A 24,277-nucleotide genomic window follows, 5' to 3' on the forward strand; every position below is an offset into this window, starting at 1 on the left:
TTTGAGCTAGGCAAACATATTCTCAGCTATTTTTCTTGTAAAATAGAAAAATGCATACTGACATCCTAGGGATACTGGGAGATTAATTAAAGGATCTGGTAAGCAACAGGCACTGCAGCTGCAGTGTCTGCTTTTGAATCTGAAGAAATGTTGTCTTGTGCTTCTGTGTGTACCTTGACTTGTCATTCAGAATCTCTGTTTTTGTATGCACAGTGCAAAATTATCTGCAATATGACTCAGTGTTGCATAAATCACTTTTTCTTCTCTGTTTCACTCTCAGGTGTTCAAGTTCAGTGCAACAGCTGTAAAACTTCAGCAAACCCTCAGTATCACTTGGCTATGTCAGATGGGAGCATACGCAATTTTTGCAGCTACAGTTGCGTAGTAGCTTTTCAGGTGTGACATCTAGGATTTCTTCTTAGCTTAATAGAATTATAAATTGGTAGTATAAGTATCTGGGACGTTGGGTAAAATATGTAATATTGTAAAATAAGGTCTCTTTCTCAATTTGCTTTCCTTCAGAATTTGTTCAACAAGCCTGCAGGAATGAACTCCTCAGTCGTACCCCTATCGCAAGGTCAAGTCATTGTAAGCATTCCGTCGGGGGCAACAGTATCAGCAGGTGGCACCACCTCGACTGTCTCTCCCAGCTCAGTGAGCAGTTCAGCTGCAGCTGGTCTACAGAGGCTGGCTGCCCAGTCCCAGCAAGTCACTTTTGCCCGCACTGTTGTAAAACTCAGGTGTCAGCACTGTAACAGATTGTTTGCAACCAAACCAGAACTGCTTGACTACAAGGTAATAAAAACTAGGGCTTTTCAAGCTCATCTTTCTCAATCAGAAACACAAGAAATTGTAATTTTTGTGCTGTGATCTGTCAGTACTGCTCTATTGCTTGCTATAACCTGCTATGGAGGAATTTGGTACTGATTTTGGTATCATTTAACCATTATCAAAATTAATACTGATACTTACTCTTTGATCTTAAAAAAACAGAAACAAAACAAACAAAAAACACCACACCATTGCTTGGCTAGATAAGCACATTCCTGATTCTGGTCCAAGAGGTGATCCTCATAATTCCTGGAGAAAGCACATCGGTGAGGGCTTTCTACAGAAAATGGTGCTGCCTTTGCTGGAAAGCTAAATGAACTTACTTGCTAATGCTGTCAATTGTTAATTTCCAAGGGCATAAATATGCTTCTGGGTTTTTATTAACTATTTAAATGTAATATCCGGGTTGTGAAACACTAAAACATTGAAACCAAAACATTCTGGCTGTGTTGCAGGGTAAAATGTTTCAGTTTTGTGGGAAGACCTGCTGTGATGAATATAAGAAGAGGAGCAGTGTAATAGCATTGTGTGAATACTGCAGAATTGAGAAGATTATCAAGGAGACAGTGCGATTCTCAGGCATAGATAAGACATTCTGTAGTGAAGGTAAGAAAGAGTAAGACTGTGTCTCAGATAAACCAAGTCAAAAATATCTGGTGATACTAAAAAACCTAATCATTTAGGTATAAAAAATGGATTTTAAGTCTGGAAACCTGTAACTTAATTCAGACTTCGTTTTAATGGTATGTTTCAACCAATTATTACATACATAACTGAATTTCAGAACTAGAAATAACCAACAAATATCATTTTGTTACTGAAGGCTGCTTGTTGTTTTGCTGTTTTTTCTTCTAGGTTGTAAACTGCTCTATAAACATGACTTGGCGAAACGCTGGGGAAACCACTGTAAAATGTGCAGTTACTGTTTACAGACTTCCCCCAAACTGGTCCAGAATCACTTTGGGGGGAAAATGGAAGACTTTTGCTCAGAGGAGTGCATGTCTAAATTCACAGTTTTGTTTTACCAGGTAAGTAGTATTCTCACATAGCATCCTCTGGAATATAAAATTGTTAGCAAAAAAATCTTTGAACGTTAGGAGCTGTGTGAACTGCCTGTAGTTGACCTGTATGTCCATGAAACATACATATGTTACATACATGTGAGAGATGAGTAAATCCTTCTTAACCTCTGAGTACCAGTTTCCTATATAAAGAAAATCTAATATTGTTTGTAGAAAAAAAACACAAGTGTTCTGCTGTTTTGTGTTACGCTATGAAAATGATGCACTTTTACAGATTTCTTTACCCTGTTTATTTGCTGAGCAGGATATGAAGAGGTCTGTATGCAGATACTCTTTGTTGCTTTTTACGTGTTTGATTTCTTCCTCCCTCTGTTTTCCTAGATGGCAAAGTGTGATGGTTGTAAGAGGCAAGGTAAACTCAGTGAGTCCATGAAATGGCAAGGGGAGATCAAGCATTTTTGCAATCTGCTTTGTATTCTGATGTTCTGTAATCAGCAAAATGCTTCTGACCCTCCACCCCCAAACAACACAGGTAAAACAGAATGTGAATGGTATTACCTCTTGGTGTGTGTGACGGTGATAGGAGCATTTATTTAGAAACTCAATTCAGTGAAGTTTTTAAGATACATCCTCTGCTGGGGTGCATACCTGTTGTCATTGAATGGGCTCAGTTTTAGATCTCTCTCTTTCTTCAAGTAGTTTCAAACTTCCACAGGTATGAAATGAGATTGCCCATAAAGAAAACCTATGCTTTGATTTTCAAGATTAAACATAAGCACTAACTTTTCAATCACTTTCAACACCTTTGTAAAACTGGGCTCCAGGCATCTCTCTGAACAGGAGGCTGCCAGGATAATGAAGTACCTCAGAACACTATTTTTGATGAAACTTGATTATGTTGCTTTCACATGGAAAGAACCTAAGAATTCCTCTAACTGAGAGTCTCATAAAAATCACCTCATTCATTATGTGTTAGGATCTTGACTGTGTCCTATACTACGGATGTGTGGTGCTGAGCACAGTGAGGCATCCACTTCTGTTGTCTCATGAGTGCTGCTGTAATACGCATACTATTAGAGATAGAAAACCACTTTCATGCTGTGATGAACTTCTGAAATGTTTCAGTGACTGGAAAACAGCTTAAGTTTGCTTATGGAGCCAAGTCCTATTTAAACTGAAAACCTGCAGTTTGACACCTACGTACTCTTCTCATAAAGCAGGCTTTTTCGTCTGGAGATAAAGTTGGAGGGTGGGTATTGTTTCTAAAATGCTGCTTTGTAAATTACGTGATTGCTTATTTTAGTTTTCTTCTGTTCGTTCTACCCAGCAAACCTTTCTATGGCACCAGCTTCCTCATCAGGCCCACCTTCTTTGAGAAAGGACTCAACCCCTGTCATAGCAAATGTGGTGTCCCTTGCAAGCACCCCTGCTGCCCAGCCTACGGTTAACTCCAACAATGTTTTACAGGGTAGGACTACTGAATGTGATTTCTTTATTTTTAAATCTCTATTCCTGGATGTTTATAGTTGTTCAGGGATCTTTTCCACTGAGGACAATAGCCACTTCTTCATTATGCTTCCCATCGATACAGAAGGTTGTGGTTTTGTCCTTCCTTTCTTTACGTATAAATAATAAGTTAAATTTATTTTATACTAGGGAATTATTTATTATATACTAGGGAATAAAGCTTAAGGGGAATTCTTTTTCTGGACTTTGGCAGAGTATGGGTTGTGGTCCTTGACGATAAGTACACAGGATAATCTTGTATGGTTTTCTTCTTCACAGGTGCAGTCCCTACTGTGACAGCAAAAATAATAGGAGATGTAAGTTTTACAAGAGACTCTTTTTCTCACTTTCGTCCAGATTGTATCAATAACAAGTAAAGTATCCAATAATTTAGCACCTTAATTTTGTAACTGCTTTTCCTGGTTGTGATTGAGATTTAAAACTTATCCAATTTGCAGATGTATTTTTTTTGTATGGTATAAAAGTCTTTTTGTGTCCATTGACAGAATGATTTGATGTTTTAAGACAAAGATTGTCAAATTGTGGCTCTTGAGATGACTAGCTCTCGAACAATTTGTGTGTGGCTTCAGTACTTGAGGTTACCTTTTGTGGCCAGAAGTGGGATGTGATGCCACAGGAAGGGCTGCCACAGGAAGAAGGGAACCAGCATGGGCTGCTGGGGCTGACATTACCAAGCTCTTGCAGCTTAGCTGTTCTTCCCCACTCCCTGTCAGTGTGGTAGTGGAGCTGTGGGGAACCACTGTCACTTCTTACCTGTGAACAACTCCTAGAGTTCCAATTGTTGAGAGATCTTGCAACTCTCTTGGAATATATAATAAAAATTTTTATTATATAGCTCTTTGTTTCTGGGAGATGGACACCCTTACTTTTAGCTGAAAAGTCATTTATGGATTAGAGTATGAATTTCCCCTAATGAAACTGACCCTGTTATTTGAATGCACAACTGAAAATTACAGTTTGCAGGACGTGAAATTAGTACAAGCATTAATAGTCAGTCTGTGTACAATCAGGAGGTGACACTGATATTGCCAGCATTTGCGTTCGTCTTTTATTTGTATTCTTTTTCAGTGGTTTTGCATAGATTTACTAAGGGGTTTTTTTTGCATATTTGTATCACCCAATATTTTAGTCATCAAAAGTATCTTAAGACTTTTTTAGATCTTTACCATCAGTAAGATTCTAAGATGAAAAGTTTATAGAGGTTATTTGACTACAGAAACCAAACGTTCTTGTAGATCTCTTCTCTGCACTGTTAGCAACAACAACAACAAAAAAGCTCTTTTTACAATAGTTTTAAATGATCTTTTTTACAAAACAAAGAGTTTTAAATTGTTTGACCTTTCATAGTAGAGAACAAATATTAATCTTATGAAAATACTAATCTTACGATATCCTACTACAACCAGTGCTGACTCTGCCCTCATTTATATTTTTCCAAACAGGCTAGTACTCAGACAGATGCCCTAAAACTACCATCATCACAACCACCTAGGCTTCTAAAAAACAAAGCATTGTTGTGCAAGCCAATCACACAGACTAAGGCCACCTCGTGCAAACCTCATACACAAAACAAAGAATGCCAGACAGGTACGTATTTAATCTCCAACCCATTTTATATGTCTGTATTGCAGTGGTGAGAGTAAGTGATTTATGTAACAAAAACTTTTTTTAATGTGCTTTAAAACTTTAAATAGTTTTCAGGTTATTGCATGGTGTTTGCAAGTTGCAGTTTGCCTTAGATGTGAAATATTTGGTCTTTGAAATTCTGAAAGCTTCATGTGTGATCAAAGAATCACAGAATCATAGAATGGTTTGGGTCGGAAGGGACTTTAAAGATCATCTAGTTCCAACCCCACTGCCATGGGCAGGGACAACTCCCGCTAAAACAGGTTGCTCAAAGCTCTATCCAACCTGGCCTTGAACACTTCCGGGGATGGGGCATCCACAACTTCTCTGAGCAAACTTGTTCCAGTGCCTCATCACCCCCATAGTGAAGAATTTCCTCCTTAAATCTAATCTAAGCCTACCCTCTTTTAATTTGAAGCCATTCCCCCTTGTCCTATCACTACACCCCCTGACAAAGAGTCCCTCCCCAGTTTTCCTGTAGGCCGCCTTTAGGTACAGGAAGGGCACTGTAAGGTCTCCCCGGAGCCTTCTCTTCTCCAGGTTTAACAACCCCAACTCCCTCAGCCTGTCTTCACAGGAGAGGTGGTCCAGCCCCTTGGTCATCTTTGTAGCCCTCCTCTGGACTTGTTCTAATGATGAATCTTGAGATTGGCTTTAACTCATCTTTAGTATTCTGCAGTCATCTTAACTGTGGAGAATGAAGGGTGATGGTTAAGTGACTGCAGAAGGCTATGGAGGGAACTTGTTTTTCTCACGACAGAATTTGTGAGTTCTTAGCTCCTCCAGCTCTAGCCACAAGAGCAGACTCATTTTCATGAAGTGTGTGATGTCTCAAAGGTTGTTGTAATTCTCACTTTCTTTTAATTATTAGATACAGATAATAAGAACTTCTGAAATTAATTCACTAGTTCTAAGATCATTTCATTAGATTTATATTTACCCTAAGATCTCTCTGTGGCCAGGAGAAAACTGAAGCACTTTCAAAGGCTATTATGTAGTCAAGACTGCTATTGAGGAGTGCTTTTTTCATCATTGCCAATATAGAAGGAGCTCGGAGTATCGAGTCTTGATGTGAACATCTCAGTGGGAGAGATGAAGCTAAGTGGGAAGATTGTTGTTGTTTTTTAATGGTACCTTTGTATGGTCTTCTAGTTAGTTGTGAGATAATTGCAATAGCACACCATTTACTTGGATGCAGACCTTAGTATTTATTTCCTCTCTCTTCCCTTCCAGCATTCATGTATATGGTCACAGTGCTGTTTATTTCCAAACTCTAGTATTAACACTTGTTACAACAGTGCTAAAGTGAAAGATGGCTGAACAAAGATGTGGTACTGTGCCCACTGAGTTACAAGCAGAAGTCACCAGTAGTGGAACTCCAAACAATTGTAATGGACACTCTGAAGTGTACTGGATGGTCATATGGTCAAACCATTTTTGTTTTGTTTTTAACATAACAGAAGAAGAAGAAGAAGTTCAACCCCAAATCATTGTGGTACCTGTTCCTGTACCAGTGTTTGTGCCAGTACCCCTTCACCTCTACACTCAGTACACACCAGTTCCGCTTGGGATGCCAGTACCTGTAAGTTATACTCACGTTCACTGGAGAACTGGTTTGCAGTCTTGGTTCTGAACAGGGCACAGAGCAATGTCGTTGGATTTTGTGATTAGTCATACAAGTGGTATTTGGAGTCCTTGAAAACATTTCTTTCCTTATCACATCACGCTTAGTTAAGCATCATCACACAAAAACAGCAATTTGTAGGGTTATTGCAGAAAAGAAAAAGATTGTCCGGTCTGGATTTATTTAAAATTATATATAGTCCTAAAATATAAGTAAGATTGAATGAGAAGAACCTCCCTTGTGTTTTTGTTGTTTTCTTTCATCCCCAGACAAGGCCTAACAATTTCTGCATGTCTGTGTAGGTACCGGTTCCAATGCTTTTCCCAACTACCCTGGATAATGCTGATAAGATCATTGAAACTATTCAGGATATCAAGGAAAAGATTCCCACAAATCCATTTGAAGCTGATCTCCTTCAGATGGCAGAAATGATTGCAGAAGATGAGGAGAAAGAAAAAACACACTCTCATGGTGGTATGTGGTGTTTTTAAACGGAAACTAAATTCAGTGTGATGGATGTCCTCATCACGAAAAAAATAGATAGAGAAATAGATGTAGAGACTATATTGGTTGCTTCCCAAGTGTTCATGCCATGTTGTATGGTCCTGTTGTCCTACCAACATTTATTTTCACAATGACTCTTTCATGCAGGTAAAGTTCCAATCTAAAGAAGGCTACAATGCTTATGTCATGACTTTGTGATTTTTATTATTCATTATTTTGAAAGCTAAACTGCATATTTGGAGATAATTTGGAGATAATCTATATAAATATTTTATTATTTTTTTCTTCTAAGAATTATTTACTCTTCTTCCATAGTCCCATCTCAAGTGCTGGTTATTACTTGCACCTTTCTGAAGCCTTTGTAATTTCGCAGAGGTTTCTCATTCGATTTTCAATAGAGCTATGCTTAGCGTAGAACCCAAGTTAGATACTGAGCAGTGCTTTAAAAGTCTTCGCATTCCCTTTACCTGATCCTAGGTGCTGATTTGACTTACGTTGACAGTAGCAGGTTGCTAGCAGTAGTAATCTCCAGATCAGTGCATCATGCGCTAGCAGAAGGAGTCAAAATCAAGAAGGCAGAGCAGCTGCTTTACAAGAGTATTTTCCTATCAAGCTTTTTGTAGTGGATTCTTGGAGGGTGATGCAGGTTAGAATGTGTTGGATAGTGATCATCCCATGTAATAAAAGTGGAGCAAGATAAAAAAGAAATGAACAAAATATCCTGTTTGTCTACAGATGACTCCAATAACAAACATGGAGGGATGGAAGCATTTAGAAAAGTAAACATGGGTAAATTCTGCATTTCTGTTTTTCCATAACAGCGTGACCTAGGTAGGGAGCTGGTAGAAGAACTGTATTGAAGGAGAAGATGTACCATTTTTGGAAGTACTATGACTTAATATGTTATTTTTTGGCATTCAAAATTTTGTATTAGTTATGTAAGCTGTCAATCATTTGTAGATACATATTTCCTTCTTTTTCTAAAGGATCTCAAACGTCTGAGCATGAGCTCTTCTTGGACCCCAAGATATTTGAGAAAGGTCAGTTGGATTTCTTTGCAAAAGGACTTTGATCCTGCTTTAGCTTCTCTTTAAACTCTTCTTTTTGTCTATCCTTTCTTACAGCATGTGGTTTATCTGATCACTCTCATTACAGACCAAGGTAGCACTTACAGTGGAGATCTAGAATCAGAAGCAGTGTCCACTCCACACAGCTGGGAGGATGAGTTAAATCACTATGCCTTACGATCGAATGCCCTGCCGGAACCAGATCCAGAAGTGAAGCAGTTCTCCAAAGGTGATGTGGAACAGGACCTGGAGGCAGATTTTCCATCAGGTCTGTATAATGTAAAGAAAAATGCATCATTGTATAAAAGTACACACAACTTTCTGAGTAAGCATTGTGGCAGTAGTCTGCTTCTGAAGGGCATGTTTTCATTTAGTAAAACTGGATATTTGAAGCAACAGTAATATATCAGCTCTACTAAAAGTTACGGTGTTTTTTAAATATTACTGGTATCTTTAAAGACAGCATTCTACGGAACCACCGACAGGATTAGCAGGTAGTCTTGTTTGACTTCTTTGAATTATCACTTCTGTGTCCCTGGGTATAATCCATATTAGCGGTGCAGAAGAATATAAGTTTGCCTGAATAAATACATCCAGTACTCGGTGGGGACTTCTTTCCTCTTATGAAAATTTATTTACACAGAAAGTATGTTTACTGCCTAATTATTCAAGCATATAAAGCATTGTTTGAATATATAGATGTAATTGGCACCTCTAGGATATTCAGTAGTGTTTAAGAGACACTTCTACTTGGGCATGTTAAATCATACAATTAAATTCTTAATGGTGTTGATTTGACTTCAGACTCATTTGACCCTCTCAGTAAAGGACTGGGTTTGCAGTCACGTTCACGAGCAAGACGGAGACATAGAGATGGCTTCCCACAGCCAAAAAGACGGGTAAGAAAGTACTTGTGGACCATTAGTTCCTTGCACTTAAAGTAATAACATTATGTGCATGCTTATTCTCAGAAGTAAAAAATACGCTCTAGGGTGAAAATGAGAATTCAATTTAACTGCGGTATATTTTTTTTGTCCTGTTTTGCTACATTATATAACGTTTTCTTTTCTCCTCTACAATTAGGTAGAATAAATGTTTTCTGTTTTCTTTTTGGTGCAGAACATTTAAAGAATGTTTATCGTTTCAGAAACTGCAAAATACTTGTTTTTAAGGAGTGTAATAATCTACAGGAAAGAAGTAATTTTTCTTGTGTAGTGGAATGTATTTCTGTGCATATTTATCACAGTGAGAATTACTATAATTTGTTGTACCTTTTCTGTACAGTGTTGCTAATACTTGTCCAGATATTAAAAAATACATATATATACATGCTGGTTCTGTCAGCAGGATTTTGTTATGTCAGTGTACTGCTCTTTTTACGTGATATCAAATTAGGCATCCACAGATGAAATACTTACTAAGCTTTTATTTGCTTTGCTTTGTTTGTTTTCCTGTAGGGACGGAAGAAGTCTGTAGTTTCTGTAGAGCCCCGCAACCTGATGCAGGGCTCCTACCCAGGTTGCTCTGTTTCTGGGATGACCCTAAAGTATATGTATGGGGTAAATGCCTGGAAGAACTGGGTCCAATGGAAAAACGCACAGGAGGAACAAGGGGACCTGAAGTTTTCAGGTAAACTTTTTCTCCATCTGTGGAAACAGAAATAATTAGTTGAACGGCTCTTGGTATCGTATGTTTCTCAAGAAAAAATAAGGATTAGTTAGCAAGTTTTAAAATGACCATGAGTGGAGAAAAGATTTTATGGCGTATTATGTTATGTCTGCCTTTTCATGTGTTTAAAAATCTCAGCTATTAAATTCTAAATTGCTCTGTTTCCTATTAAAAGAGACTTTAAAGTATCAGATTTCTTTTCAACATTATAAATGTTAGTCTTTCAACCTGCCCTTTCTGTTCATTTGCATGCAGTTATTTCTCATTTCTAGAACAGATGTTTTATGCAGCTGCAAAGCCTTTACTGATCTATTACCAGGCCATAGTTCTAAGCTGACTACACTAACTTGTCCCCATCTTTTTCATCTATACCTAACACATTCACAAAGTATTTGTTTGTCAGTGTAACTTTTTGCTTTAAAAAAAATGTATGCCAGTCTTAAAGTCTAATACCTTATTTCCAGGTTCACAGATGGAAACCTTCTAAAAGTGTACCCATTCTGTGTTGCACCCTGCCTACAAATAACTTTAGAAGGCATTAATTGTTCCTTGTGTCTCACAAGGGTGATAGATAATGACAATATAAATGTCGCTTTTGTTTGTTTTTCTAATTATGGATTTTTTTTTATTTTTATTTTTTACAAAAGCACAGCAGTCCTGGGGTTTGGCATTGTCTAACTCCCCTTTTCCCTGGTCTCAGATGTGTCTTACATGTTTGCACTGGGAGTTTTGTGGGCAAGTTTTCAGAGTGCAGCAGAGAATCTGAGTTAGGATTATAACTGAGCTTTCTGGGGACAGTTTGGAAGAGAGCAAATAATATTAAATACTTCTGCAATGTAAAGAACTAAGCATGGCAAAGCTTATATAAGAAAGATCCCAAAGGGGAAACGAGCTCTGCATTTTCCTCTCTTATTTGGAATTTTTGTTGTCATTACATGAGAACAGCTGGTTTTTGTTTACCAGAAGAAGAGCAATCACATGAATTACTATCTTTTTCTCCTGGCTAATGCAAGAAAGATTACAGACAGTTCCAGGAGGCTGTATCAACCCCCACAGAGAGGTTCCCTGTTCAGTCCCAAGCAGTCACTCGCGTAAGGTGTGGAGCAGCCAAGCCTAGTAATTTCACTGCAGATTCTTTGATCAGTTCTCTGCTTCCCTTTCTGAATCCCATGGCCCTTTAAACTCTTCATTCCTTCTCCCTTTAAGGAGTCGAATATGCTGCTCTCAACTCATATCCAGAACTACTAGGAAATACTCAAGATCTTTTTCTCACTCAGGATTCACCTGAGTCCAGCTATAAAGGTGAAGCAGATTTTATCAACCCTACATCTCCAGCCTGAGTACATGTTACTGTTGCCTTGCTGCATCTTTGGGTTCAGTGAACTTCACTGAACATTTAAATGCCTTAACTTTAAATACCTTCAGTCTTACTACTCAGTTACGGCTTTTGTAATGGACTTACTACTCAGTTACTGGCTATACAGACTGCTGATTTTTTTTTTTGTTGGCCAAATAGTCATTTAATTGTTAGCCAACAGATAGGAAATAGTTCACACATTTAGTCAGACAGGGAACGTTGTGTTTGAGATAGATTATGTAAGGATTTAATCTGTTGAATTAAGTTAATTTTCATGATAATTTTCTCCACCGCAGTTCGTCCTGTGAAAGTCAAGGAGGACATTCTCTCATGCACTTTTGCTGAACTGAGTTTTGGCTTGTGCCAGTTTATTCAAGAGGTGCGGAGACCAAATGGAGAAAAATACGATCCTGACAGTATCTTATACCTGTGCCTTGGAATTCAGCAGGTAACTCAGAATTAGGATATTGCTGAGAACATCGAAACTTTTGGTGTTTTTTTATGCTTTGTATCCACAGTCCCAAGTAGCTGCTTGTTTTTTTGTAGAGGCGAGAATGTATCTGTTTTGTGCTTCATTCTTAGTTTGTCTTAATCTCTTGTTTGGCTAATTAGTCTGGACCTTGTTTTGATTGGAGTAAATAGGCCTCTTCTGTACTTGGGAGGAATATGGTGTGGAGGCCTAGGTGTTTCTATCTAGATCCAAATCTTTTGGTTTGGTACCTTATTTATCCTATTTATATATGGGACAGATTTGTAGAAACCTGAGGCTCCTCAGAAGAATTGGCTATGTAATTAATTGGTTTAGTTCTAAAATAGCTGCACAATGCTCTTCCAATACACAAGTTTACATGGAAGAGATACCCAGCAAAGGCTGTGCTCATTCAGTGGCTCCTTCAATGGGAATAATAGCATTGTACTTAATGAATACTGAGAGCAATGTAAAGAGTCCTTGCTACCTGCCAGCGGAGGTCAGTTTGAAACAGCTGCAGAACAAACCCAGGATAATATTATCTTCTCTTGAACACTCAATATCCCAGTTCAGTATACTACTGTTAGGGTCATTTTGTTGTTGTTAGAATAGCCTGTTTGTTCCTTTCCTTAAACAGTCATTTGGAGGTAAAGAATCAAATGCTACTTGTAATGTAAAACCTACCATTTGATTAGGCAAGGCATTACCTTTTTTGTTTCCTGGCTATACATGAAAAAACGTACAGAGAGTAAGAATTCAAAGTGCCATTGATAAGGTCTAGGAGTATCAGCATTTTTTGTGTTCCAGTTCTGACTTATTTATTGATACATACTTCTGGCCTCTAGAAAACTTTCTAGTTTGTTTGCTGCTTGACAAAAGTTTAAGGGACTTTTACGTTGATGCTGTAAGTTGAGCTATCTCAGCAGCCTAGCACTGGGCCTATATCTATTGCCAGAAAGTATTAGCATGTGAAGTTCTTTTCAATAGAAGGGTACTCAGTACCTCTTCTGTTCTGTATATGCAGACTTTGCAAGAATAGTTAATACCTAGATGATGATTTTTTCCAGAAAAGAGCTCTAAAGCTTGAAATAGTAACAATAATTTTTGCTTAGATCTCTTGTTTCATACCAGGGAGGTCCCAGTCCCTGCAGAAAATCTGATTTAATATCTTAATGAAGGTTTCAACAAAGTATTTTGGACCATAGGACACTTGGACATAAGAAAGGAAGAAATCTGATGTCCTGTATCTTCTCTGCAATGTTATATAATCATAAATTGTATGTCTTCCTTTTTTTCTCTCGTAGTACCTGTTTGAGAATGGTAGAATAGATAACATTTTTACCGAGCCCTATTCCAGGTTTATGATTGAACTTACAAAACTTTTGAAAATCTGGGAACCTACAATTCTTCCAAATGGTAGGACAATTATTTTATTTTGTGTAGCTGCATGACAAAACCTTTAATTGAAATTAATATTTTCTCAATGCCATGAAGAAGCATGTGATCTGAGACATTCATATTAGTCTCCTCTTTCTCCACCATGCAGTTGTTTATAGTAGACTAGAATCATGGCTTTTGTGTCTGTCTCCAGTTATGGATTACACTTAAATATGTCTTTGCCTCCGATCAGTCTCTCAGCTCCTTTGAAAGAAAGGCTTCCTATTCCTGTGGTCAAAATACAAGTTATTTTCCTTCAAGTTTTAGCTAATCTTTTTGGATACAGGTAGCCAGAACTGTGTGTACTTTTTGAGATGAGTTACTCACCTCTAGTTCCATGTAGAGTTGCACTAGTAGTTCCATATCAGTATAGGAAAAACTTCTGATAAATCAGAGGATCACATTAAAAAATCGTTGGAGACTTGTTTAAACTCCTCAATTCCAAGTTCTTCTCAACTTGCTCACTTCCCCATTGAGTTCCCAAACTCTACAGGTATTTTTAATTGGTCTTCAAGTATGATCATGCAGTTTATAAAGCTGGGCACTGGTAATATAAGTATGTAAGATCTTTTTCAGAGTACCACTGAAACTTAAGTGATGTTGGCAACTCCAACTGACTTTTCATTTAGAAATCAAACTTTCTATTAATACAGAAATAACCCAGTTACCTATAGATAGTATAATATATAGTATAATATTAGACAGTATATAGTATATAGCGTAATATAGACAGTGTAATATAATATATAGTGAAGTTTTCTTTCACAACAAATCTCTTGTAAGGCTCCACTTCTCCTTTCCTAACTAACTAACAACAATCAAAATGGTCTATTTGTTATGGATGGTACATTTTAAACTCGTGCTCCATGTCTCAGGAATTTCACGTTTTTGCAGTTGGCTGACTGGTTTAATACAGTGAAATTAAAACTTAGTGAGATTCTGCTGATGTGTGCAATCTTCCTTTATATCCTTCTCTCCATTCTTCAGGTTTTGGAAGATCATGCTGTTCCACAGCTTGGTTCTCCACGCTCCCTCTTAGGTTCATGCATGCAGTGCTCTTGATTTTATATTACAATTGCTTATGATAGGTCTGAATTTGATCTGATATGCAGGTCGTTCATATACAAGGTGAGCTGAAAGAGGACTTACATGCATCTTTGACAGAATCTGCCTATATAGTTTAACTCATTTCTGCCTTCCTACCCAGCTCATGTATGATGCTTTCACTTCCTTTGGGGAGATTCTGAAAATCTGCTAGATTGCCAGTGGTCCTTAAAAGCTGTTTATTTGTAACTGAATATGAGGAACTGTCCTAAACTTGCATAAATATCCCTCTTCTTTTTCTTTGCCCATTGTCTCTAGGTTATATGTTCTCAAGAATTGAAGAAGAACACCTATGGGAATGTAAACAGCTGGGTGCATATTCCCCTATAGTTTTACTGAACACACTTCTATTCTTCAACACCAAATACTTCCAACTAAAGAATGTCAGTGAGCACCTGAAACTGTCCTTTGCCCATGTTATGAGGCGCACCCGGACTCTGAAGTATAATACTAAGATGACATATTTACGTTTTTTCCCACCCTTTCAAAAACAAGAGGTAGAATCAGGTAAGTGAATACTTTCTGAACATTTGAATTTCTGCAATTATATTTGTGTTGTCTACTCCTTACTTTAAAAAGGGCTGGGGAGAAAAAGATATTAGGGAGTAGGCAGAGCTATGGGTAATTTGATTCCTGCTATTATCCTGCACATTTTCAAATTTTTTCACTGTAGGATGGTTTAAAGGTAAATTCTGATGGACCAAAGGCATCTAGTAAAAACTTACAAAATAGGTGCCAATGTTTGCCAAGAAATACTGTTTTTTATTTGCAGTTATTTTTTGCTGTTTTGAAAAGGGAAATATTCGATCCTGAGAGGGGTAGCAGAGAGTATTTCGGTAGGGTCTATTAGAAGGATGGTTGTGTTCAACTTCTAACTGAAAACCTGGAAGTTATGCTGTCTGCCATTGTGAAGTGACTTTGTAAGGGTATCAAGTGGGATCATGAAACTATTGGTTTCTTCAGTTAATGGTTCCACTGTGTTACATTAATTGTCCTTTATTAAGAAAAAACAGATTATCCATATTGTTCTGCTAGATGCTAGTTCTAGAAGAGGAATAGGCTATGGACACCCTATAGCTTATGTGATCTTTCGCCCATCCAGCAGATCAAAGCAGTTGACTTGTATGTGGTTTTGAACGACAGATAATCACTACAAGTAGCATGCATCTGTGTGTTGCACAGTTGCATCAGGCTGGTGCTAGGCTAAGTGACTAGATCTTATTCTTAAAGTGCTGTTCTTCACTGAACTTCAGTGATGCCATTTTTGTGTATCCAGATAAATTATCTGTAGGCAAAAGGAAACGCAGTGAAGATGAGGAGGTTTCAACAGCAGTGGAAATGGCTGAAAATACAGATAATCCCCTGCGGTGTCCAGTCCGACTTTATGAATTTTACTTGTCAAAATGGTAAGTGATGGAACTTGATTTTTGATCTGTATGTAGACTAGAACAGGTATTTGGGCAAGTATCCCCCCACAGACATCATATTCCTTGTGAAAGATGGTAGGAAAAGTGTGAATTAGGTAACAGTGCTGATGGCTTTTGCCTGCTGAAATGGGAGATTAACTTTATTTAGGAGTTAGAAATTAGACTATATAGCAAGGACATATAAATCATTTTGTCTTTCCCATTTTGTATAATTTTTAGATAGATCACTGAGCAGGTATGGTGTTCTTCTCTTTTCAAAGAAAATACACCAAAAAAAAGTAAACAGGATCTCATTAGTGTCAGCTACAACTCAAATAAATCACCCTCAAAAATGCACCTACTGAGCATACTACAAATAGTCCCATTACTTAGGCAAAGGCATGCCTAGCAGCTGTCCTTACTCTTTGTCTCCCTCTTCTTTATTGTACTCACTTGCATATCATTAGAAGCTGTTAGTTGTCCTTGGGCTGTGAAAACATTTCCATGCTCCTCATCATATATCATAGCTCCTGCAGAGCCCCTGCAGTGGTGCAAGCAGCAGTAAAAATTCACTTTGCTGTTTTAATGTGAATACTCCAAAGCCAAGCAGGAGGAATTCTTGCTCTGGAGGACTTCGTCTCTTCCTACCAGCACCTGAAAGCTGCCTCAGAGTCTGATGGTCAGATGGGCTCACCATTTTGCAGCATGAGTGGGCAAGCTAGGATTTAGTTTTGCTAGTGCTTGAACGGTCGTTGCCTCAAAGTACACAGCAATTCTGGAATATTAGAACCTGTTTTATTCAGAGATTAAATGTCAGATTCATCTGTCAATCATACCAAGACACTAGTATTGTTAATTGGATGATAATATGATTGAAGAACCACGTCTGTAAAGAAGTCATGCAGAATTTCTTTGTTTCTTTGTAAGCAACTTAGAGAACCTGGAAACAACTTAAATGTTCACTGTAAGATGAAGGGGGGAAACCAAATGACAAAGAAAAAGATTTTAATTATACTGCTTCAACTGTGGTGTTGTAGTCTCAATGTAACTTTAATTTCCTTTGCTGTTTCTCCATCACAGTTTTTGTGACTAGGACTTTTAAAGCCGCCTTCTGTAATGTGTTCTTCCTTTCTTTACGTTGACAGTTCTGAAAGTGTGAAGCAGAGAAGTGATGTATTTTACCTTCAACCTGAGCGCTCCTGTGTACCTAATAGCCCCATGTGGTATTCCACATTGCCAATAGACCCAGGAACTTTGGACATCATGTTAACACGTATTCTTATGGTGAGGGAGGTACATGAAGAACTTGCCAAAGTCAAATCAGAGGACTCTGATATTGAGTTATCAGACTAACTGAAGTGGGGTATTTTCCTTTGAATACACATCAGAAGCACCAAACTGTGAATACGTCCAGCCTTTGGAAAAATGTGTATTAAATAAGCCAAGATAATGTCACCTACAGGCATATTTTGAACCACAGCGGATGTACAAACTGGAACTGGAAGGAGGCAAGCTATGTAGGCTGCAAGAAACAACGTCCTGTGGCAGGCAGCGATAAATCCTCTGAACAAATTCAAGATGAACTAACCTATTTGAGTGGTGCATAAATCCTTCATCTGTTTAGGGTTTTAAAAAATTGTGAGATATTTTTAAGGAAAATGGTTGTGTAAAATCTACCACGACGATATCGGGCATGGAGAGCTAGACCGTGGCTCTCGTGACCTCGCAGCCTGCTGGCTGGCAGTCCTTGCTGCCAAAGAACACGTGGAGATCTGAGAGCTCTTCACGAGGACAGGAGAGCGGTGGTATTTAGACAGACAGACACCTTCCGTTATAAATACACGTACACATATGCTTTTATAATATTTTTTAAAACTGGGATCAAATGTTAGCAAGGCAGAAGCCGCTGGCGTATCTGCCAGGGAAGCTGTCTAAACGTACAACTGTCTGGCTGCTGTTCAATGGTCACACAATGCCAGAGTCTAGCTCTCGGTCCAGGCTAATAGCTAACTCTACCTGTTTGGTCTTCAATGTGGAAGAGGTGCTGTAGGTCAAACTTCAGAGTGATCATGTTACGGGACGAACATTTTTGGGTTATGTACAGGAGAGTGACTGTCCTGGGGTATGTGCAGAAAATCCCTTTACTAGCCCAGTAGCTCTGCAGTCTGTTGATTATAATCTAGCAAATACTGTGGTGCGCGGAAATTTTTTTTCCCTTACGGCAGCTTTCCTTTCTCCTCTTTCCCCTACTCCTATGTTTTTGGTTATTTTGTAAGGCAAATCTGGAGGGCCTTGTCATTTCAAATGAAAGTTACATGCACTCTTTCTCTTTCCACCTTTGCAACACGTGCAGTGTTGTACAAAGGATGCAGTATTACTTCTGACAGCAGAACTGTGGTAGAAAATTACCATGTGTGTCTTTTTCCCACCCCACCCAAAGAGATTTAGTCATAGTGTTGGAAAGCAAAAGAGACTTTTTTGAGGCTCGGCTGTTACTGCATCTTTTTGAAGAGAAAAGCTCCCACGTTGTGTTTAGAGGACAGGACGTTATCAGATACTGTCTGTACGTCCATTTTCTCAAGCTATAGATGTGTGTTTCTGATGACGAGTTACCACAAATTCATTGGAAACCCAAACTATTTTTAAAGAAGAGAATTGTATGGGTTTTATCTAGTTCTGGTCAGTTATCCATCTTCTGTAACAGGGGTCTGATATTTGATCTTGTCACTAAAATTTCAAGAGATGAAAATCAACAGCCTTGAATTATATTTCCTTTTTTTTGTTTTGTTTGTTTTTGTTTTTTTTTTTTAATTATTTTTTTAGCAGTAACAAAAGTAATTTAACAAAAATAAAATCAGAAAGTAGTCTATTGACGTTGTGTACTCGGTAGTCCTGTCCCTGCCTGTAACAGATTTCACTGATGTATTTTTTAATACAGAAAATTATGTGAAAAGTAAACCTGCCCCTGATTCTGTCTGATCAAAGCCCATCTGTGTCTGTCTTTTCTGATCAAAGATGCTGCTTTCTCCATGTCCTGGCTTGGCACTCCCGGGGGGAAGATATTTTGGCTGTAATATGTACCCTTCAGTAACCTACTGTGGCAGCACTTGGAGGTTCAGTGGTGATCCTGTAGGTTAATTTCATGTTCTGTGAACACTAACCTGTCCCTCCCCATAGTTATATTAAAATAGTTTAATAGCAGGCACAGTATTTTGTATTGGAATGGTTCATAGAATGTTTCAGGGGAAAAAACATCATTCTGGAGAGATTAGTGTATAGGGGATTAAAAAAAAAAAGCCTGAGCTGTGTTAGTTGCACACAGGTGTGCCCAGAACCTCAATATTAGTAGGAGGCAGGAAGGATCCAGGAATTACGGTATTTTCTGGGCATCCCACGTACGAGTGCAGCAGTTCATGTCCGTATCAGGTTGCCTTTGCCCTTTCCTTTCCTTTCGCTGACAACTCTACCTGGGAAACGAGCAAGGGCAGCAGGCAGGATGGGCCCTGGGAGGGCAGGTTTCAGTTGGGTGGAGCAGAGGCTGTCAACAGAGTAATATCACAGCTGAGTTTTCCCTTAATAGATGGGAAGCATTCCCATAGAATAAAGTAGTATATTTGTATATTACGAGTAATGTATTCATTTTGCTTCTCTGAAGACCCTCATTTTTTGTTGTTTGTGAACACTTTCACATATGTTGATTTTTTCCAGGTACTTGGAACAAAAGATTTTCGCCCCTCGCATTCTCTCAGCAAGGAGACTTAAATCACTTTAAGCTTGACTGGCTGTAAGCAAAGTTGTTAAACATGGTACTAACTCCTTTTATTTCATAGCTCTGAGATGAGAAGGGGTTCAATGCAGCATCTTTTGGTGATATAATTTAACAGAACAAATAGTTTCAGTTTCCATTTCTGGAGCCAGACACCTCCCGCCCGGGGGCCCTTTGGCAGCGGTGTGAATTGTCCTGGGTGTGCTGGGGTTATCTCAGCCTCCTGAGCCATTCGTAGTCAGTCTGGCTAGAGTTCATGCTGACTTGCAAGGTCAATTCATTATCTCCAAGGATTGAAATATATTTGTGGATTATATACACAGTATTGAAGTTCTGACAAAGTTGTTTATAATAAAAAGTAGCTGAATCACTCTCTAGCCACGCAACACTGTTTGTTACTTGAAATATTCTTTTAAGGAGAAAGATCATGTGTTAGTCTCAGTGTGGACAGAGAAACAACAAAGATGAGAGCGAGACAGACAAGTAGAAGGTAATACTTCCTGTTGACAGGGTTTCTTCTTTATCTGCGTGCCTTTCCACTGCTAGAAACACATTGTTTAACCGTCTCTAATTCTCAGTGTGCAGAGATGACAGCACAGCTGTACAGGCTGTCTAGTCGGAGAGTTTGCAAGTGAGAGTGTTACTTGTTACCAAGGATATTCCTGTAGAGAATTGCGGTTCTGGCCACTAATGCAAGTCTTGGGATTTTGCAGAGATTTTTATTTAAAATGCTTCCTGGAGTGCAGTGGCTGCCTGTGCAGCAGTGGCGTTTCCCTAGCCGCTTTCATTCTGAGAGGTGCTCGGTGCAGTGCGTACCTTCCTGGCTTCAGCTGACTACAGAAGGAATCTGAAGGCACTTTGAATGTCACAGTTAGGTGCAAAGAGAAACTAAATTATCATAGGAATTATTCTGTCAACCTGATTAATGACTGATCTGAAAGAAAACCCTGAATTTCTCTGGCAGTAGTCTCCAGCCAAGTGCTGTCCCCTCCGAGACTTGAAATGAAAGGGCAGCAAAGTCATTTGTTTCATGCTTCCTAAGGGTATGTACAATGGCGAGGCACCACTGACGAAGTTTTAGTGCTGGGGTTACAGAAGTGCTGCTGAATGTGCAGTAAAGTCTTTGGGTTTTGGTAACAATCTCAATAACTCCTTTCAGTCCCTCGAGCAATAGTTTTGCTGCTGCCTTCGAAAAGAAAACAACAAATGCTATCGGATAAAGTCTTTGCGGTGCTCTTTTCAACCCCCAGTCACCATGCTCTCTGTGCAAATTGGAATTTCGAGTTTTGCTAATATCAGCACAACAGGTGTTCCCCCTGATCTTTGTCTTTCAGCAGCCATCCATTTGAAAGAGTTCTAACAGAGCAGAGGCAAAAATTAAGATTTGTTCTCTTGTATTAAATTGCTGCTAATCTACAGTATGTCCCAAGTAGAAGGGACAAGATTTGCAAGATTTGCCTTACAAGATTTGAAGAAATAACAAGTTTTTGCAATCAGCTTAGATTCCCTGTTTCTGCAAGGATGTTTACCACCAGTCGCTGTAGAGGCTGCAGCGTTCTGCAGGGCAGTAATCTGTAATGCCCAATTACGATGATGGAAATCTGAGTATTTCCCTGCTTTTTTTTTCCCCTTTCTTTTGCATAACAAACTACCCAGTTTTGAAGATGCTGATTTGTAACCGAGGATGAGCACCACAATGTGTAAAAATCATGGACCATGGACAAAAAAGTCTAGAAGTTTTAGAAAAGAGGGAAATTGTTCATTTAATCTGTCTTCTGGCATGAAGGTATCCCTTCTGCCTTTGTCCAGGGCCTTCCATGGCAAGCCCACACCACTTGGCTGAGCTATAAGACCTTGCCTTTTTATCTTCAGTTTTCTTCCTCTCCATTTCCACAAAGCATTCAGTAACTTTTGTGTTGTGCTTTATGAGGAAACTGGTTTGGACTTGCCAGGAAGACAGAGTAATAACGGAGCACGCAGTGGAAGAGAAACCACTGAACGGTACTGATGGGGCTGTGCAGTGGAGTGCTGCTGCCCTATTTACTGTGCTGTTTTGCTCAGGTGGGTGGTTGTGTGTGGCAAGAAGCTAAATTAAATAATATTTAACTGTATAGGTTTCATCATTTTATATTCAGAGCTCCTCGATTAGATGCTATTATGAAAAATATGTGAATTTGGGCACAGATCAAAGATGGGACAAACATAGAGAACCTGATTTTTAAAGGTGTCTGAGTTTCTGCACCCAGACTGCTAGCTTTTCTGCTGATTTGTGGCAAATAGCAAAATCTGCAACAGCTTTTAAAATCTTATCTTAATTATCATCAATAGATGCTGCAGCTATTGAGGTCATTAGTGCTCAGTTGATTGCACCAGTGCTAGATCTGGTCCAGGGAGTACTGCAGAGTTGTGGAACGGTTTTAAAAGTTGTAAAGGCTTTAAGGAGCCCAGACATCTTGGATTCTTCTAGTCACAGTACTTAAATTTCCATTGGACAATAACAGTCCCTAAGCTAATGGTTTTTCAGCAAAGATTTGTTTTTTTAATAAAGACACAAAAACTGGAGTGTCTTAGAGTATCACTTGCTTGGAGGGAAAAAGGGAATTTATTACAAGAAACTGTCAAGCCAAACAAAGCATCAAACACCAAATCTCAAAATGCCTCCCAAGTGCATGATTTTAATTAACAAAATTCCAGTCCCGCTTCCTCGTGTTCAGACTTAATTGATGCAGGCTGCCATACCCACAGTAAGTACAGCTTGGTAAACTTTGTGATTTATATTCGCCTGTTAGATATGCCAATGAACAGCATACCTAGGGTCTTCGGTCTATAAGTCTTTGACCTTTTTACCCTCTCTATATTTGTAACACGAAAAGCCAGAATGCTTGGAAAAGGTCTTTTGGGGCTGGAGCCAGGATTCTCCGTCTAGGAAAAGGGTGTGAGTGACTGCTCTTGACTTGATCCCCAGGTGAGCCACTGACTCGTTCTATAGCCCAGGACCCGGTGTAGACATAACTACTGTTGTATAGCTGAAGCCTCATGTTTGGTCCCTTGCCAACCTGTACCTCGGTTGTACCCATCTGTAAATTGGCCAGACTTTCCTACCTCGTTTGGGCATTATGAGGCTAAATTCTGTAGGATGCTTTGCAGCCCCGTGATGAAAGGTGCTATATAGCTGCAAAGTGTTACTTCAAAAGATTTAAATAGGTCACCAGTGCATCATAACCTATATTAAAAAGACTTTTCTTATATGAGAATTTATAGAGTTCAATGTATGGTATTAATAAGTGAATTACTGAGACCCCAAAAATAGTTTTTGTTTGAATCGTATCTGTATTCTGGAAAAGTGTTTAAAAACCGTTAACCTTAATAAAAGAGTACATCCTCGTTTCCTGTATTATGTTGGAATCTAAGTTCAAAAGCAGAATCTCCTATGTTTTATGGGGGGAGGGTTTCGTTGTTTTTAAGCCAGCATTGAAATAGCAGCTTAATATCTTCGCAGCAAGGCTTGGTCTTTCCCGCATGGCTGCACAGCAGCTCACACTGAGTTTTGCTCCTTTTTGAAGCCTTGGGGATTGGCTGTAATTAGAACAACCACCACATTTGTCACACACACTCCTTCCCCGAAACCAAAAGCAGGGGCAGTGATGGCTTGTCCTCCACCTTTGCAACTACTCGGCGCTAAAATGTCAAGCTTTCCCTGCTTTTCAGTTAATTTCCATGCTATTGCTTATTCTTCTGCAACATATCTTTTTTTTTTTATCAACACGTTTTATGCAAGCAGAGGGAGAAATAAAGCAGACACCTGTTCCTGACCAGGGAGGAAACCAAGAGCCAGGACGTGCCGGCAGGGAGCTGGGCAGGGCTGGCGCTGCCCAATGCATCCGTGGGCAGGAGGACTCCTCGGCACTGGGTATCCCATCTTCTTGGCTATCCTAAAATCCCAGAACTGGCCCGAGAGCATGCAGTAGCAGGGAAACAGCACGGGTGACCTGGAAAACCCCATTGAACAGAGCTCGATGTGGCTTTCAGCAAGGGCAGCGAGAGCCCTCCTGGATTTCTGAATGCGGTCCCTCGCCGTGCTCTGAGGCTCTGCCTGAGCTGTACCGTGCTCTTTAAATAGTGGGGTTCTTGCTGCTGTTCCCAGGTCAGACAAGCAGAGCCCCCCTGGGCACAGCAGGTCACACAACCCTCCAATTCAGGCACGGGGAAAATTAGGCTCTCCCTGGTGTCTCAGCACAGCAATGGCATTTTACAACTCTTTGGAATTCACGAGTTGGAAGCCCCAAACCCCAATCCTCCTCCTTCACAACCACGCGAACCTGCGGCCATGCCTCGTGCTTGGGGTTGGGGGGGGGGGGGGGAGGGGGCAGGATCCACGCACCGCTTTTCCCTACGTTATTACGGTCACCACCAGCTGAGCGTGAAGGAAGAAATGTTCAGCTCCAAGGAAGCTGCGGCCCCGCTGCATGGGAGCCCCTCTCCCACCCTTTAGAGGGTTTATGTGGCAAGGTTGTTGGGGTGGGGGGCATAGGGGTGGTTTCTGTGAGAAGAATCCAGAAGCTGCCCCATGTTAGATAAGGGCCCACTGCTGGCCAGAGCTGGGCCAATAAGTGATGTTGTTGGTGCCTCTGTGAGAGCAGATTTAAGAAAGGAAAAAAAAAAAACTGCTGTGGAACAGAAGCTGGGAGAGAAAGAGGGGTGAGAAGCAGCCCTGCAGCCCCCAAAGTCAGTGCAGCAGGGGGGCAGGAGGTGCTCCAGGCACGCAGCGCAAGTTCCCCTGCGGCCTGTGGAGAGGCCCCTGGTGGAGCAGGCTGTCCCCCTGCAGCCCATGGGTCCCACATGGAGCAGATCTCCACGCTGCAGCCCGTG

At 39.7% G+C, this 24,277-nt stretch overlaps 1 protein-coding gene across 4 annotated transcripts in view; it reads left to right on the forward strand.

The window, feature by feature from the left end:
• ZMYM4 (zinc finger MYM-type containing 4) overlaps positions 1 to 22,792 on the forward strand; it is a 46,382-nt gene extending 23,590 nt beyond the window's left edge. For 3 of the 4 annotated variants that reach the window (XM_040534847.1, XM_040534848.1, XM_040534845.1), the window contains 19 exons: positions 281 to 396; positions 523 to 795; positions 1,287 to 1,437; positions 1,687 to 1,859; positions 2,235 to 2,385; positions 3,181 to 3,321; positions 3,639 to 3,676; positions 4,823 to 4,967; positions 6,467 to 6,588; positions 6,933 to 7,104; positions 8,121 to 8,174; positions 8,290 to 8,469; positions 9,006 to 9,100; positions 9,659 to 9,830; positions 11,523 to 11,674; positions 13,000 to 13,111; positions 14,495 to 14,743; positions 15,513 to 15,642; positions 16,788 to 22,792. In XM_040534847.1, coding sequence (XP_040390781.1) covers positions 281 to 396; positions 523 to 795; positions 1,287 to 1,437; positions 1,687 to 1,859; positions 2,235 to 2,385; positions 3,181 to 3,321; positions 3,639 to 3,676; positions 4,823 to 4,967; positions 6,467 to 6,588; positions 6,933 to 7,104; positions 8,121 to 8,174; positions 8,290 to 8,469; positions 9,006 to 9,100; positions 9,659 to 9,830; positions 11,523 to 11,674; positions 13,000 to 13,111; positions 14,495 to 14,743; positions 15,513 to 15,642; positions 16,788 to 16,995 — 2,834 coding nt within the window. In that variant the 3' untranslated portion in view covers positions 16,996 to 22,792. Of the gene's footprint in view, positions 1 to 280; positions 397 to 522; positions 796 to 1,286; positions 1,438 to 1,686; positions 1,860 to 2,234; positions 2,386 to 3,180; positions 3,322 to 3,638; positions 3,677 to 4,822; positions 4,968 to 6,466; positions 6,589 to 6,932; positions 7,105 to 8,120; positions 8,175 to 8,289; positions 8,470 to 9,005; positions 9,101 to 9,658; positions 9,831 to 11,075; positions 11,172 to 11,522; positions 11,675 to 12,999; positions 13,112 to 14,494; positions 14,744 to 15,512; positions 15,643 to 16,787 lie in introns of all 4 variants that reach the window. The other variant, XM_040534849.1, reaches the window with a different exon arrangement.
• Positions 22,793 to 24,277: the final 1,485 nt, after the last annotated feature.

This window comes from Cygnus olor, chromosome 23, assembly GCF_009769625.2.
Source record: "Cygnus olor isolate bCygOlo1 chromosome 23, bCygOlo1.pri.v2, whole genome shotgun sequence".
Taxonomy (NCBI): domain Eukaryota; kingdom Metazoa; phylum Chordata; class Aves; order Anseriformes; family Anatidae; genus Cygnus; species Cygnus olor.